This window comes from Chelon labrosus (assembly GCF_963514085.1).
Source record: "Chelon labrosus genome assembly, chromosome: 2".
Taxonomy (NCBI): domain Eukaryota; kingdom Metazoa; phylum Chordata; class Actinopteri; order Mugiliformes; family Mugilidae; genus Chelon; species Chelon labrosus.
The window spans coordinates 12,215,096-12,231,386 of record NC_140338.1 but is presented as its reverse complement, the minus strand read 5'-3'; the positions used below and the strand labels follow the sequence as shown (position 1 = coordinate 12,231,386).

General features: G+C 43.8%; 1 protein-coding gene across 2 annotated transcripts; it reads right to left on the bottom strand.

Annotated features, from left to right (window-relative positions):
• Positions 1 to 1,649: 1,649 nt before the first annotated feature.
• n4bp2 (NEDD4 binding protein 2) lies at positions 1,650 to 14,141 on the bottom strand. 2 transcript variants are annotated; one of them, XM_084555859.1, is made up of 16 exons: positions 13,701 to 14,141; positions 12,103 to 13,144; positions 11,557 to 11,681; positions 11,268 to 11,356; positions 10,339 to 10,415; positions 10,057 to 10,197; positions 7,266 to 9,778; positions 6,024 to 6,109; positions 5,849 to 5,894; positions 5,522 to 5,745; positions 5,306 to 5,430; positions 5,015 to 5,141; positions 4,590 to 4,766; positions 4,296 to 4,464; positions 2,859 to 2,982; positions 1,650 to 2,746 (listed from the first exon to the last, which is right to left on the bottom strand). In XM_084555859.1, exons 1-16 carry the CDS (start codon positions 13,927 to 13,929, stop codon positions 2,701 to 2,703), a joined length of 5,340 nt encoding a protein of 1,779 aa, XP_084411985.1. In that variant the 5' UTR covers positions 13,930 to 14,141; the 3' UTR covers positions 1,650 to 2,700. The 2 variants fall into 2 exon arrangements, with proteins under 2 accessions (XP_084411985.1, XP_084411986.1); XM_084555860.1 differs by lacking the exons at positions 5,522 to 5,745; positions 5,849 to 5,894.
• Between the last annotated feature and the right edge of the window lie 2,150 nt (positions 14,142 to 16,291).

Here is a 16,291-nt window from a genome sequence, read left to right as displayed (position 1 = left end):
AAGTAATGAAAAACTTGTAGTAAGCACATTAAATTATCATAGGCTCCTTAAGGACACGTTAAATAATTATATCTACTTGCTTGTGTTACCCCCCCCAAACTATTGTTACTTGAGAAATATAAACATACTAAAAATGTTTTAACTGTAAAATATACAATTAAAAAATAAAACAGCTTAATACTCTTACTACCAGGGCAGGAATTTCACGAGGGCCATGAGGGGCCATGGCCTCGTGCCCTCGCAATTTGGCCTTGTGCCCTTGAAAAAAAATATCTACCCTAAGGCCACGGTGGCCTTGATGCCCCGCCCGCACTGCCCCAGTTGGTTTTGCGGTTTTCTAGTGTGCCTCTTTCCTGTTAACACAGCTTTGACACCTGCGTCTTTTGAGAAAAAAAAAAACCCGCATGAACCGCTCGGACGGGCTGTAACAGGGGTGCCCATTCGCGATCGACCGGTAGATCGCGTGCCATTGAAAAAAAATGTTTTACATGTTAGTCTAAATCATTTATCTGTTGCACCTCCAAAACAAACAGCAAGACAAACGTTCATCTTTATTATTTGCAACATGCCCTCAGTTCAGCGGCACACATCCACAGCCACGCACAACTTCTTTCTTAAAGAGACAGCGCTATTTTTCTAAATTTTACTTGATAAAAATAAAAACGAAGATGGATAGAGCTTTTAACACAGTAGCAACAATTAATATGACTTAGGATATATATATACACACACACACACACACACACACACGGGTAGATCACTTTGACTTGGTCATTGTAAAAGTAGCTCGCAAGCCAAAGAAGTGTGGGCACCCCTGCTGTAGTTTGTTTGATTGTTAGCTATCTAACAACACATCAAAACAAATTGTAAGCCAGATATTGTTCAGTGGTGTCATGTCATTTGCAATGTTTTGCAAATGACATGAAAGTGCTCGTCAAATGTTTTCTTTGTTGTCTATTTAGTTTATTTTATCTCCTCCATAATTTTCCTTGATTGAGAAATCGGTCTGGGCTCTTATGGGTTAATCAGTAGCCTATATGCTAGTATAGGTTTACAATCCAACATTTTGATGCACTGTAGGCTCAATTTTGATCAATCAAAAATCTGTGTAGTAGTTTTTTGAGGACAGTGTGAAGATGCTCTTGCACATTTGGTGTCAATTGAGCAAAAATTGTGGGTGGAGATTGGTTTAATAAGTTTTACAGTTTTTGAAGTGAGTGATGGACAAAAATAGACAACTATAAAAACACAATAAAAAAAAACATAATCACATGTAAAAACAAGACGGACAAATCACAAGCAACAATCAGATTGATACGGTTCATTTTGTATTCTTTTTAGATAGGTTCAATAGTTTCTTATCTTCAGACATAAAAAAGTATAGGAGATGTTTCTTTACCTGCTTGACAGTTTCGACTGAGACTCCAATCTTCCACAGAAGCGTCATTAGTCTTTACATTAAATTCATTATGGATGTGGACTTAAAATCATTGTTTTTTTTTATGGCCTTTGTGTTCTCAAAAAATTGACAAGACAAAAGGCCAAGAGACCTTGACCCTAAAATGACAAAATTCCAGGCCTGCCTACTACATTATATAATATGAAATATTAAAAGCTTTTTAATAGCCAGAGAAACACATCCACAAATGTTAAGTTGTAAACAAATAGTTTTATTCCACAATACCACACCCTTTGTAAAACCATATGAACAATTGAATAAAAAACAATAATAATACAATCCTCTCTTTATGATTCATGTGCGCTCAACGCTATGTACAGTCAGTAAAATACATCAACATACGTGTTTCAGGTTTATGGAAAAATATCACACGAGTACAAAATCTGGCACAATGTGTTTTAAAAAGCTACTAGGAACAGGCTGGAGGAAAAAAAACACAACGACCTTTAAATACAACATTGTCACCTGAGTTTGAATATCAATATGTTTTTTGGACTGAATGAGCAGTATCATGTTAAGACAGACAAAAGTAATTGCGTCAGAATCATCTGGAGGATTTTCAGGCTCGCGTGCTGGTGATTGTAACAATATGTACCAAGGGAAGAACTCTCTTGCTGCCGAGCATTGGGCTTCACGTTACCTTTACGTCTAAGATAAGATTTACATTTAACATTAAACACAGTGCTTCCACTGTGGCTCAAAATACTGTTAATATTCCTTAAAATCTTAGAAAACCTCCAAGCAGGCAGCAAGTAATCATGATTCAAATAAAGGTCCATAAAAAGTTTTGCATTACGTCTCCACCCTGACGCCGGATCATTAAATAATTATTCAACGTTGACTCTGCTAAACACAGGAATCTTTCACTCTCTAAAAGACGCAAAGGCAAATGTACACAATAAAACATTTCAAATATAAAATTCACATTTTAGCTTTACAGAAAATATCTTGTTCCAATGCAATCGGTTTTATGTAATCACAGAAGAAAACTTGGAATAAATGAGACGAAGATTAGGATGTTAACTTAAAACACCTCGCTTAAACCGACCGTGTGGTCTGTTTATGACGGGCGGAGAAAAGGAACAGAAGGGATGAGTATAAAAACTACCAAAACTATCTGACAGAAGTTAAAACAGATTGAGACCTTAAACCGTAAATATTGTAATAAATGTACTGTGGTGTTAGAGAGGTGAACAGTCCTCCATAGCAGCTTTAATTTGAATTCAACAAACGGGCTGTTGTCACCTCAAAGAGACCAAGACGAGGCCTGGCTTTGGCTCAGTGAACCTGAGAGACACAGAGACAGGAGAAAAGGTGGGTGAAGAGGAACATGTCGAGCTTGTGTGTTTTACTTGGTGTGTGTGTGTGTGTGTGTGTGTGTGTGTGTGTGTGCCCGTACCTGTAGTGTTTGTTGGTGAGGTAGTCTATAACAGCGGGGCGGATGCGGGCCACGCCCCCCTGGCTGTGGTTCCCTCTTCCTGTGATGACAGAGAGCTGAGGTTGACACAGACCATGCTCACAATCTACACAGAAAAAGGGCCAGAGAAGAACAAAACACACACACACACACACACACACAAAGAGAGAGAGAGAACACAGTTAAGAGCGCACAAAATCTCACAGGAGTGGTAAGAAAATGCAGTTGCTGGGTGTCCTGATGGGTCCAGATGTGGTTCAGATGTATAGCATGTAAAGGGTTCCATCTCTTCCTGGAGTCTGGACTCTCCATCAGTTTTAAACATATAATAGAAACATCCACCCCGACAAATAGTTTACAAGCAGTCTTTTATCAGAAAATAGTGTGTTATCCAGCTTACATCCTCCACCCAGAGTTTCTAAGACCAGGTGCAACCGCCACAAGCTTTGATTCTTGCCTACGTCCATCAAGCTTTGCAAAATGTAAAGTGAATGTCGGCCGTGAGGGTTGTGCAATAACATGCTGTGTAACGCAGGTGCTGGCCGTGGGGGCTGTGCAATGCAGGGTTTCGCACTGTTGTTTTTTTTTGTTTTTTTTTGGGGGGGGGCTAACTTTGCTAGCTAGCACTTATAAAGTTTAGCTAGTTCACGTTACGTCTGGAGTCACTTCCTTCGGGCTTTTAACAACTCTCTTTAAATAATTGTAAATCTAAATGGTCTAAAGGTCGAGACAAACTGAGTAACGAGCAGGTGAGCGACCGGTGTGTGTGGAGAGTTCACTATAGTGTGTCGTATGTATAGATGTATAGCAAATTGTTGCATATGTGTGTGAAAGTTATGTGTTCACCAAGTCTTTTTCACTTGTGTGGAACTGAGTTTTTCTCTAAGGAGACACTAAAGAGAACATACAGGTTTTATCTTATATCTCAACTTCTTTTTCTTTCTTTCTTTCTAACTTATCTGCGTGAGGATGTTCCACCAACTTTTGCGTTTAACACTTCGGGGCCCCGAGCGTCAGAAACAGATGCAGGCTAGTCCGCTCTGCATCTGTTTTTTTATCATACAGATACTGGCTTTTTATCTTTAACACAACCAAGTAGGAAGCACTCAGTGGCCGATGTAGTTAACCTATAATGAACTTGAAGATTTTTTTCTTCCTTTGAACAATTGGTTGTTTTGTAGAGCAGGTTTGATTTGAGACATCCAAAGTTTAATCTATCTTATAAAGAAATGTTTGTAATTAAGACATAAGTGACTTTCTGCGTTCTGTCCCTTTAAACTTTATTTAGACACCACAGCTATAATCCCTGTAAGATGTGACTTTGACAAGTTCATGAGGCATAAGTTAAGTTGCAATCAGACTAAAAAGTGAATTTCTGAAAGGGTCAATACTGAGTGTATAGATAATATCTCTATGTACCTGTGGTTTTGTCCTCTAGGACCTGACCCAGCTGCTCCAGGGCCTCATCTACATGAAGCCCATGGAGGTCCAGGATGTTTTTGGGCAGCAGAGATGAGTTGACCCTCTGAAAGATCTGAATGGCTGCTCGGTGATTGGCGTCACGCATCCGCTGGCCGTGCAGGTGACCCTATAGAAAGAGAAGATGAGAGTAAATTCCAAGGATCGAGCTATTATATGTAAACAAATACTCAAAAGTAAACCACGGATTAAAATAAAGTATTCAAGTGAACCTTTCCGCCTCAGTCACTTTACCTGTTGTGCGTAAAATGAGGCCACTTCTTTGCGTCCCTGCTTGTAGGCCTCTGCAGCCTTAGCAAAATTCTCCAACTGTCGCCTTCTCTGTAGACTGGCCTCGGCCCTGAAGTCCTCATACTCTGGGTCCTCCGTGTCCTGGTAGTTGGGCACAGCTGACTCAAGGGGCTTCTGTCTCTGACAAATTAACAGAGGAGAGTGTTAGAGATAATTAGAGGTGTAAGTGACTCATACCTTGTTATATGTCCCTTTCAACTGCACAACTGAGGCAATGGTACTTCCTTCAATTACGACAGCTATTAAAACTTTTACAGCAGCCTGTATACTGATACCATGATTGCAGCAAATAGTGGAGATAACAAAGACACAAACTGTATAACTTTGTTTTGTCCTACTGTGAATGACTCTGACTGTGCTGTGAATACCTTTTCCCTCTCCTTGCTGGCTGCTCTGAAGTTGGTAGCCCGTGGAGCTTCTGGGGCAACCACCGTCTTCACAGGCTCCTCGTGCAGTAAAGAGCGAAGAAACATCTCCGTCTCTCTTAGTTGGTAACTATGCAAAGATAAACAAATCAGCCAGAGGCACAGAACAGTGCTTCAACACACACACACACATATATATACACTTGTACTTGTTTCAGAAAATGATTATGGAGACATGTTTGCGTGATCAATCTGCCTCACAAACCAACTGAAATCTCAAAAAGGTTTCCTCACTTGTGGTCTCTGAAGATGTCCTGGAGAAAATGCCTGTCAATGGTGGGGAAGAGGGAGTACAGCTCTTTCTCCTTCAACAGCGCGGCGCCATCACGCCGGTCGAGGTCCGCGCGGCTTTGTCTGGTCTGAAAGGGTTGCACGGAGGTGAGGACAAAGCGAACAGAGAAGAACGAGATGTGACACAAACGTTCTAAAAATCTGAAATAGGCGTGTTACTTTCTCCACGGTGTGCTGCAAAGCCTGCTCCTCTTTTATAATATCTCTAAGAGAGACATGCGGACGGGACACGTTCCAGTGGTCCATGAACGGCATCTGACCACGAGACTCCTGCTGGCTGACCAGTGATGTGCAACCGTCGGCGCTAATCAGGAAATCCGCCGGCTGCGTACGGTCTTGTGGCCAAGGTTTGGCCGCCTGTGAATCACCCCAGTGTACTGAACCTAGTCATTCAAAGGTCAACATTTGATGTTTAGCAAACTCGCCTCTGCTTTATGTGCTTTATTGATTTCATCTGAGAGTACATCTGTGCATGTTATAACTCACTTTCTTGCAGCAAGTGAAAGGAAAGAGCGGCTTGTCTTTGCCTTTCCTGAAAAACATTATTTACAGTCAGATGAACCAACAAAGACTCTCACTCACAAAGTAAGTAACAGCACATTTATATCTGATGACTGAATTGATGCGGGGAAAAAGCATTTACGTCAAATTTTAAACTCACCTGGATGGATTCCTTCCACTTCTGGTGCAGTAGTTTAGCCAGGTTCAGATCCATCTGCACTGAAAAGTCGTCATCGGAGCACGTACCTGAGTATAATGAACCAGAGAGGAGAAGTACAGTTGGTGTAAGTAGCAGAGACGTATGCAAAGTTTGGAATTTGGGGGGTTTTATAGCCAGATGTGACAATATCTGGATCTGACTGAGAACCTGTAGACACTAGGTAGCCACAACTTGAAGCACAGGCATTGAAACTAATGACTGAGGCCATGTACTCATCAGAAAAATGTTTACTGTGGTAATGCATCAAGTGAGAGGTAGGTTCTTTTTCTCATTCAGACTTTTACAATCAATCCAGTCGCCCTCTGCTGGCCGTTGAAAGAAGAGCTTTAACAGACTGGTGCACTGGCTTCTCTTTTCTAGCCTGGTCGTTACCATCCTACGTTTCCGCCCGAAATTTGATTTCGGTCTGCACGTTAGTCTGGCCCAATGTAATAGGAATCTGTCTCCGTAATGGGCAGATGCTTATTTTGAGGTTTAAAATCATTGGAGTTCCCTTAACCAATCAGCAACGTTTGGTAATGACGTATATTGTGCGCCGGAGTTCAGGCTCTTACGCTTACCACTTCCACTTCCAGTTAAATAAATCAAACTTTTCCCAAAGCCAGTTGGAAGGAGAGCTACGACGTCCTTGCCATTTATAAAATTGACAAGACAAGCCTCTTGTTCTGGTTTTAATTCCGTGATGCTCTCGAGAGTTGAGACAACTTCGCGGATGGCTTCTAGCGTCTCTTCCTCCGTCGCCATTGTTGCTATTCTGTTGAACTACAAGCTTCGCTGAACTACAAGCTCCGCTGGCTGGACTACAAGCAACTCGGCATGCGAGTTTCACGTCATCACTCAACTGTTCGCTGATTGGCTAAAACCGCGCGGTTACACGCGAACCGCAGAAGGGCAATTTGGCCAGACTCCGTGGCAGACCGAAATCAAATTTCGGGAGGAAACGTACGATGGTGACGACCAGGCTATCTCTTTCAGCACCAGAGGAAAATCATATATTGTGCAGCAAATGGCCAAATGTGTGCAGCTGTAAAAGAGTTGTGACTTTTGTTCTCTATATTCATTCTTTATGAACATGATTCATCTAAGGTCACATGTAGATAGAGCATGTGATGGCTGATGGGGATTATTCTGAAAGCTTGTATTGTCATAAGAGTTTTAAATCTACTGGTTGGTGTTAGTTACCTGGGTCTATTCCTACAGGACCAAACAGTTCGGTCAGCTGTAGGGCCAGCTCAGTGGGTAGTTTCAGCTCCACGCTCTGAATATCCAGGTGTGCGCCTCGCCGCTCCTTCTTCCTCTGCTTTTCCTCTTTGTCCATCTCCTCCAGCTCTGCCTGCAGGAGTCGGTTAACCTCGTCCATGCTGGCAGCGTCGTCCTCGAGCTCGACCCTCAGCTCTTCGATTATTACTCCGTTATCAACGGTGCCACACCAAGCTTCATATTTTAGGCCGGGCTCTGATGCCACGTTACATTCAGCGTTGTCAGAGCTCTCTCCGTCCTTTTTCGCTTTGGGTTCTGGTTGAGGAGCCTTTTCTGAGTCTGAGGTGACATCAGGCTGATCTGTGCTTTCAACATTTGACGGTGTATCGCTGCCACTCTCCTCTGTCTCACCAACTGTCTCAGAGGTCGACTGCAGGGACTCCTTCTCGATCCCAGTTGGCTCTCCCGCTGGTAGATCTTCATGTTGATGCTCGTCCAACACATCAGGGCATGAACTGGTTTCGACAGCCTCACATAAAGCTCCGCCCACACTCGATGCGTTGTTGTTGTCTTCGTAAGCTAGACCTTCCTCCTCCTCGCCCTCTTCATCTCTAAAGAACCTCTCTCCAGAGTCCAGCAGCAGGTTCGTAGTCCACTCCAAGTCTTGATGGCATTTGTCATACAGATCTTCTAACGTGTCAAAACTAACTAGTTTAAAATGGCGGCTGAGAATGCGCAGGCTCTCGAGCCGGTCTTGAGTCACCCCGAGCTCCTTCTCCTCCACTTGTGTGCTTTTCTCATGCACCACACGGTAGGGCACCTCTTTGTGGCCAGACGGGTGAACCGCAACCGCTGCAGAAACGGCAGAGGAGAGCTCCGGCACAAAACGAGAAGAGTCGCCAGACAAGATGGTTATGTCGCCGGAGAGAGTCGCCGCGGTGACAACCGTATCGTCGGAGTTGTCGGGACGATTGACGCGCCACAGGAGGGCGTAGTCTTGGGGTTCGGTCTGAGTGGAGCAGCCTGCGTCTACCAGTGAAGGAGAGGCAGGTGGCTCCAGGACGGCCTCAGACTTTGACTCAGTGGCTATGTCAAAGCTTGGTTTAAGGTCGAGACTAGTGTTACGTTCAGGTTTTAAGTCAATGCCGTCCTGACTACTGTCCATCTCTTGAGCGTCAGTATCGGGACAGTCTAGAGTATTCCATGAAGAGGCAGGGCAGACTTGACTGAAGGTGAGGGCTAATTTACACTGCTTCCCCGATCTACGACCTTGACGCTGCTTCCTCTCCTGACTGCTTCCACTGAAGCCACTGCTTTCTGTCTCTCTGCCACTCTCTGTGCAGCTACTCGTGTCAACATCTGTACCTGCCTCACCTTCAATACTGTCTCTTCCCACTGCATCGGGACATTGAGTTGCCTCCACAATGACTAGTGAATCATCTGAAAGGGGTTTCAGATCCTCAGACATAGCTTCTGGACCGATCTCTGACACAGCAGAGCTTCTTTCAGTGGTGCAGTGATCAGTTTCTGATTCCCTTACTATACAAATGTCAGTGATCTTCCTGTCCAACACACAGTCTGGCAATTCACTCCTGCTGCTGTTAACCCTGGCTATGTTTTGCCCTTCCTCTTCACTGCTAGGTGTACGGTCACGGGATTCCTCAATCATGTCACACCCCTCACCCTCTCTCTCCAATTCTTCTGCAGAATTTGGAGAAATGGAGCGGGAAGAGCTGGTCTGAACTGGGGCCACACCAGTCTGGATAAGGTCAAGGAGCTTCTGAAACTCGGTTACACGAGGACCCGACTGTGCTTCCGTTGTTTCTTCATTGTCACTCGCTAGAAGGTCAGATGGGGATGCACCTTCATCTTCCCTCCTATGTGTTTCGTTATGCCTCTTGCTTTTCCTCGCCTGTCGCTGCTGAAGCGACCCTTCAGAAGGCCAATCTCCCACAAAATGTAACAGCTTCTCTTCCCCTTCTTCTGCTCCTTTTTCCTTTGCCTTTTCTTTCTCCTTTGCCTCCGACTGGTTAGCGTCTTTCACCAGATCCGCAGGCTCCGTGCTCTCCTCCCTCCTACTTGGCCTTTCTCTCCTCACTCTTTGTCCGATAGATTCAGAGAAAGCCACCGGCATTTCCTCCCTACAGCGGTCTTCGTTCATCACCGATTCCACTATACAATCAGGAATTCTCTGGTCCCTGATTGGATGATTCATCTCCAACTGGGCGTCCAGCTCGGAATCCAGCTCCCCCAAATCAAGGTTATCGCCCACTTCAGAAACGTCAGGGTTGTCTGTGGGTCTTCCTCTGAGCTGGAAATTGAGGGACTCGGTGGATTTGTGGGCGCCGTCTTCCGGCAATCCCACCTCTCCAGAACAACCAATAGACGACACGTCAGGGAGGGATGAAAATAGCTGAGAGCGGGACTTATTACTTCCTTCCATCAATCCAGGCGGACCTACGAGGTCAGGACAAGGTGACGCAGAGGACACGGGCCTAACAACAAAAATGTATAAATAGAAAATAAGATTACATAATGGCAACAACCGGTTTAACACAATGATTTAGATACTCTACAGTGTGTCATTCTTAAGTTTGAGGAACATGCACACATCTCTTCCTGTGATTGCAGACTTCGTGCCTTCTACACATCTACATCTATACTAAATTTCAATGTAAGTCACTGCAGGGGGATCAGATTACCATCCACAGTTTGAATGATCTCAACCTCAATCACATTTAATCACAGTAATCACATTTCGAGCAAAACGCACTGTGATATTTTGTTCTCCAAAACGATGTGCTGTTTCCACTCAGGCATCTGTGAACCCATAATAGACTGGACTGTGACGAAGCGCTCATATCCGCTCAGCATGCGCCTGATGCTCTCCACTGGTACGTTATGTGTGGAACGCCTGCACACGGACATACAAGCGAGACACAGAACTTAAATATATATAGAACTGACTTCAACAACATATGGCTTTTTATGTGCCAAAAAAAAGGAATATTTTCTTTTACATTCCGCATTAAAATGGCGACACTGTGTCTCTCACCTCTCCAGTTCTCTGGGCTTGTTCTTCCACCAAGTGTCGGGCTCTCTGAACAGCACCTTGTATCCATGTCTCAGTGCCTAAGACAGATAGGGGACCAATCATTTTCCAATCAGTTCATATCAAAATCATGTGTACTAAATTATGTCCGGCTACCCCAAACTGGGGTGACTGGGGTTAGGTCATTTTATTCTCTAGGCCACACAGTGCGTGTGGGACTGGACCGCATGTCAGAAAATACAGAAACCAAGCGAAGGTGTACCCTAACAGGCTTGGTACATTCACAGTGTAGTTAATCAGATGTTGTTTGAAGTGGCATTCACAAAGAAAGATATTTATTTAGATAATGATCTGTTCAGTCTCTATCACTGAATGAGGTTACTGTGTCTGTGGCCCCACTGATATTTGCCCTATTACGAACTGTATGTCTGTGGTAATGTTCTCCGAGAACAAGCTGTATTAAACTATGATTGGATTAATGTGAATACAAACTGAACTAGTCCTACTGCGGCAGCTTCACTTTTAACTGACAATACCCGAGCTGACTTTTATTGTGTAGTAATTACTGAAATATTGCAGGGAGTAATAGAAGAATAATAATAATAATAACAGCCACAGTGAGCTGTTAGATAAAGAGCTGCACGCTTCATTATACCATGTGCAGCCTAAAATCTGATCCTGGTTGCTCACGGCATGAAGGATAAAGGATTATTATTACCTTATAACCACAATAGTTTGTTTTGCTGCCTCCGTAATTCTGCAGCCTTCAGTATTAAACCACATTTGCTGCTACCACCATTAACTACAGGTGTCCCAAATTCAACGAGGAGAGATGTCTTCTGGATTCCCATTCAAGAGGCATTTTATAAAACAACTGGAGCAGCAGTAGAATTCGTTAGCCGCTTAATTTCAGGCTTCAATGACCGACTGACCTGAGCCACATATGGTCTCATCTCCCAGCCCTGCATATTGGTATTGTCAATGATGATGGGGTTCATTCCCTTCTCAAAGGCCTCCTTGGCTGTGGGGTAATGATGGCATGAGAAAGACAGCAGAAGAGAAACAATGAATCCATTTATTGGCACAACCTCGGGTCACACAGCTGAGTACTTTCAACTGGCAACCGATTACAAAGATAAAAATGTTAAAGGGTCGCAAGGGCATTGCCGCACTCTATTTCTGTACAGCTTCCGATCGATATATCTATCGTGTGTCCTTTACCTCGTTTGTGATTCCACGCGTGGGCTTCCCCGAGGGCATTGGGGTCAAACCGGAACTCTCCACTGTGAGTGAAATACTCGTCAGTGCTTAGTATAACTCCACCGGGGTTATGCTCCAACAAGGCTCTGCGGAGACGACAGCAGCAGCAGGAGGAGGTCAAATAGAGACAAAATGTTCATTTTGCTTTAATTCTTCATGTAAATTAATAGTGTTTGAGTTTGCTGCTGTGTATAAATCAGGGGATCAGACCTGTACTACTCAAACAGTGTTAATATAATGAAAAAATGAATTCAAAGGAAGGGATTACAAAATAATGGCTTTGTCTTGTGTTACTGATCAGATAACCTAATCAGACCGTCATGGCTGACACATCTACAGAAGTTGGTAAGTCCTCACATCCCATTTATCAGATGTTTCTGTGCAGTTAAATACTTATAATTAAAGAACCCCAACTGCAAGATATTTTGGCTTCAGTTTTGCACAACAGCTATATGAATAATCTGTCACAAGAGGCCATAGCGTATCAAACTATCAAAGCATTCTGACCTTGCCAAGGTCGACTTGCCGGATCCTGGAGCGCCACGCAGCAGCACAAGCAACTTCCCTTCCAAACGAAGTCTGCTGTGCTGGGCAGAAACCTGTGGAGCGGCCGGCAGGGCCCAAGACTTTGGAATGGTAGCAGAAGGTTTGAGAGGGGCTTGACTGACAGGGCCCTGACTCAGCCAGGGGGAGGCCTGTCTAGGGTGGCTGGGCCAGCTGAAAGGTGTTTGAGCCACGGGGGTGATGAAGGCCGGTGCCTGGTTTCCGTGGATATGGGGAGAAAACAGAAATCCCTCCGGGTTCCAGTGGGGCGGCGCGTAACCAGGCGCGTAACCAGGCGGTTCTCGAATGAGCATGTTCACCTTGGATCTTGCCCCTCCGACGACTGCATCAGAGTGCCCGAAGCCAGCCCTCTGTGAAGGATCGTGTGATGGCTCTTGCTTTTTATACGCCTGGAAAGCTGAGGGACGCCCTGAAGCTGCCAGATCCAAAGAAGGTTTCGGCTTTTCTGCAGAAGTTTCTGTCATCAGATGTGTGAAATCCAACGCAGGTGGCTGCCCCTCAGCAGCCTGGTCATCCCACGTGCTGAGCTGGCCCAGAGGAGAGGAAGCTCCAGGCACGTGCTCCACGAAATGTCCCAAATCTTTGGCGGAGGGCTCTCTAGATCCAGGCTCCAAGCTGGACTGAAGCAACTCAGGGAGGGCCTGCTGAGAAAAAGGTGGTGGAGGAAAAGACGGCAGGGACGCAGCAGAAGGTGGACACTCGCTGCCGCCGCTTGGACATTCCTCGACATCCTGCTGTGCAGTCAGTGTCTCTAGCTCCTGCTCGACCAGCAGGTCCAGCTCTTCCGTCAGGAGGTTGAAGGACGGAGGAGAGGAGCGCTGCTGTGGCGATTTGGACGGGTCCGAGTCCGGTCTCGGTTGGGAGAAGTGCTGCGGACTGAGCAGGGCTGCGGCGGTGCGCTCAAAGCCGGAGACTGGAGGAGGGAGGGGAGCTGCGACTTCAGCGGCGTTCGAAAGCTCCAAGAGGGAGTCCATGGCTACTTCGACTATAACACACACACACACGGAGAAAGAAAACAGAGATGATGATGTTACTTTATTCATTCAGTGTTTTTAGTTTAGTGGAATAAAATAAAAAGAAACCATCACAACAGTCACCACACCTGAGTTTCGCAATACATCCCAGCTCAACTTTACCCTACAATCTATTCTCGTCAACAAACTTAAATACTTGGTGACAGTTGCTGGTGTTATGTAAGTAATCTCAAAGCCTCAGGCCTGTGAACATATACATAATGAATCTGCCATTCATGTAAGTTCAGGACACATAGTCTGGCATTTATATATCAGGTGCAACAGGTCTGGACAAGGTGCGTGGGCTTGTGGAGCAAAGTAAAGTTCAAACAGTACTACAACTATCACGGGACCCCCCCCCCCCCCCCCCGTAAAGTACTGCCTTTCAATCGCCCCACGCTGCTGTCCTGTCAAAAGTACAAGGCTAACAAGCTACTGAGCTAACAGCTTAGCACGTCATAACAAATACCATTCCCAAGAGTCACACACGTCAGGTTGAACCAGCAGCTTCCGTGTGCTGAGATATACCTTTAAAATCACACTCGGACAGCACGATGTATATAACTTCGGGGTCCAGGTGCGAGAACATCTCCTGCATACTTTTGACCGTTTTCTCCTTAACTGCGCCTGGCACCGAGGTGCTAGGCGGAAAGTTCCTCGCCGTTGCACCATCATATCCCTGGCTTAGTGGAGAGTCCCTGCTGGGGCCGCCAGGGAGCCTGGCCGGGCTATGGCCGTTTTTCTTTCTCCGAGGCATTCGGTGTCCGAGCTGAGGCCGACGGTGGCTCTCATTAGCGGCTAACGGAGCTAACTAAGTAGCTGGGGGGGGAGCTACGAGAGGCTGAGCCGAGGCTGAGAGCATGCTACTGTACTACTGGCAACACAGAGAGACCAAAGTGCAACAAACTCCGGCGTGTGGTATCTGACAGCACTCCAAGCGGTGAAAGTGCATCACAAAATAAAAAAGTATGCCAGGCAACGATAACGGCGGTTGGTGCCGGAAACCATGACCGTTATTTCAAAATAAAAGCCTTTCTGAGCACTCTCTGACCTGCTGTTGGATTTAACACAGACACACTAAAAACAACAAACAAATGTTTACCATACCCTCACTGTAGACCCTCACTATTATTTATTTTTTATTTTTTATTTTTGCACAGTTTAAAAGAAAAAAAAATACAAGATTGACAAAGAATTAAAAAGTAACACACACTGCAGGAAGAAGCAGAAAGCCTAATGGGCTTATTTGAAGCCTCTACCTAATTAATGTTAAAATTTTACAATATTTATAAGAGAACACAAAATTAACATACAAAAAAACAAACAAACATTTAACATAAAAACAAAAAATGTGAGTGTGTAATGTGTGCGATGTGTATGTATGTGTGTGTCTCCATGAGGGAAATATTGGTTTATACCCCTAAATTATTGATTCCTTGAGCATAAGTGAGTCAAAAATAAAACACAGAGACATGAACAACAACATATGAAGAAAAGCAAATTACAAAACGACCGTTAAATAATCTTTTAAGTGTCTTTTGTAGAGTTTTATAGAGGAACAGTTTTTTGCCAAATGGGAAAAATCATTCCACAATTTAGTACCCCTAAATCTTATTGAAAATTGACCTCTGCAAGTAAGAAATTTAGGAAGATGAAGATCTGACGATTGACGAGCTGAGTAGGAATGGACCTGTGAATTTGATTTAAAATATGTCTTGAAATGCTCAGGAATACTTGAATGTATGTTATACATAAAGACACATATTTCAAAAATATTGATGTTAAAAAATCAATCAATTATAATGGAATATTATTCGTAATATATGTATGATTAAATTAAATTAAATTACTTATACAGTCTGTTTACATTCTCCATGGATATTTTGGATAGTCATAACATTTATGGCATGGTAACTTGTATATACTTTGTATTTTGTATCCTGTTCTGTTTCTGTTTATTTATTTATTTATTTAATTTTTGCACCTTAAAATGTCTGCACGTTAAGCTGCTCACCTGTGCCTTAAATTGCCTCCCGGGGACAAATAAAGTTTTCTGAATCTGAATCTGAATTAAAACAACATTTTAACAGACAATTTGAGATGTGAATATGCTTAATCCTGAATGCATATGATCATGCCAGTATAATATAACTTAATGTCAAAATATAGTTGGATATTAAAATAGAAATGAATTTGATTATTTAAATGTTGTGCTGTATACTTATCCAAAAAAAGGTTTAAAAAGGCAACTGGACTTGTAGAGTTTGTTCAGAAGACGTTTCACCCATGGGTGCAGATCCCGGGGGGGATGGGGGGGACATGTCCCCCCCAATTTGTGAAAAACATGAATTGTCCCTCCCAATAAAAATTATTCAAAATTGAACAAATGTATTTTCAGACTTCACATTCTTCACATTTTAGATTCACATCTAAAAAGAAATGATTGGTATGGTGCCATGGTATGAGTTGCATACCGACAAAAAACAAAAATCACTTTTGTGTCCCCCCCAATCCTGACATCGGATCTACACCCCTGGTTTCACCACTCATCCGAGTAGCTTCTTCAGTTCTGGTGGACTGGTGAACCTCAGATTTCCCACCAGTCCACCAGAACTGAAGAAGCTACCCGGATGAGTGGTGAAACGTCTTCTGAACAAACTCTACAAGTCCAGTTGCCTTTTTAAACCTTTTTTGGATATACCATGACCTGGATGACTGAGAACCTTCACAGACATAACTTGTAATGGATCAATTGTTAATTCCCATTTGACCACTAGGTGTCACTATTTTCCCAGTTCATTTGTAATATAACGTAAAGTAGTGGAGATAATAATAGAATTGGTGGCAGAAATCAGTGTTAAAAGACTTTTCACTCAAGCCCCTTTAAAATATTGGAACAACTACTACAGCTACAGTAATAAGGATGATATTATATATATTTTTAGTGTGCAGTAGTATAGAAGTAGCATATAAAGTATATGTAGAGAGAGAGAGAGACGTGGTGATTCTTTGATTAACCAAAATAGGTGTAAGAGGGGAAGGCGTTATAAACCCACAGTGTGCTGAGGAACAGAAAGTGAAGTGTGTGTGTGTGTGTGTGTGTGTGTGTGTGTGTGTGT

Excerpts from the sequence above, each read along its gene's own strand:
- n4bp2 (XM_084555859.1), bottom strand. The coding sequence starts at position 13,929 with ATGCCTCGGAGAAAGAAAAACGGCCATAGCCCGGCCAGGCTCCCTGGC. Across the intron at positions 5,895-6,023 it reads AGTGGAAGGAATCCATCCAG|GAAAGGCAAAGACAAGCCGC; the intron begins GTGAGTTTAAAA and ends AATGTTTTTCAG. Across the intron at positions 5,746-5,848 it reads CTTTCACTTGCTGCAAGAAA|GTTCAGTACACTGGGGTGAT; the intron begins GTGAGTTATAAC and ends TTGAATGACTAG.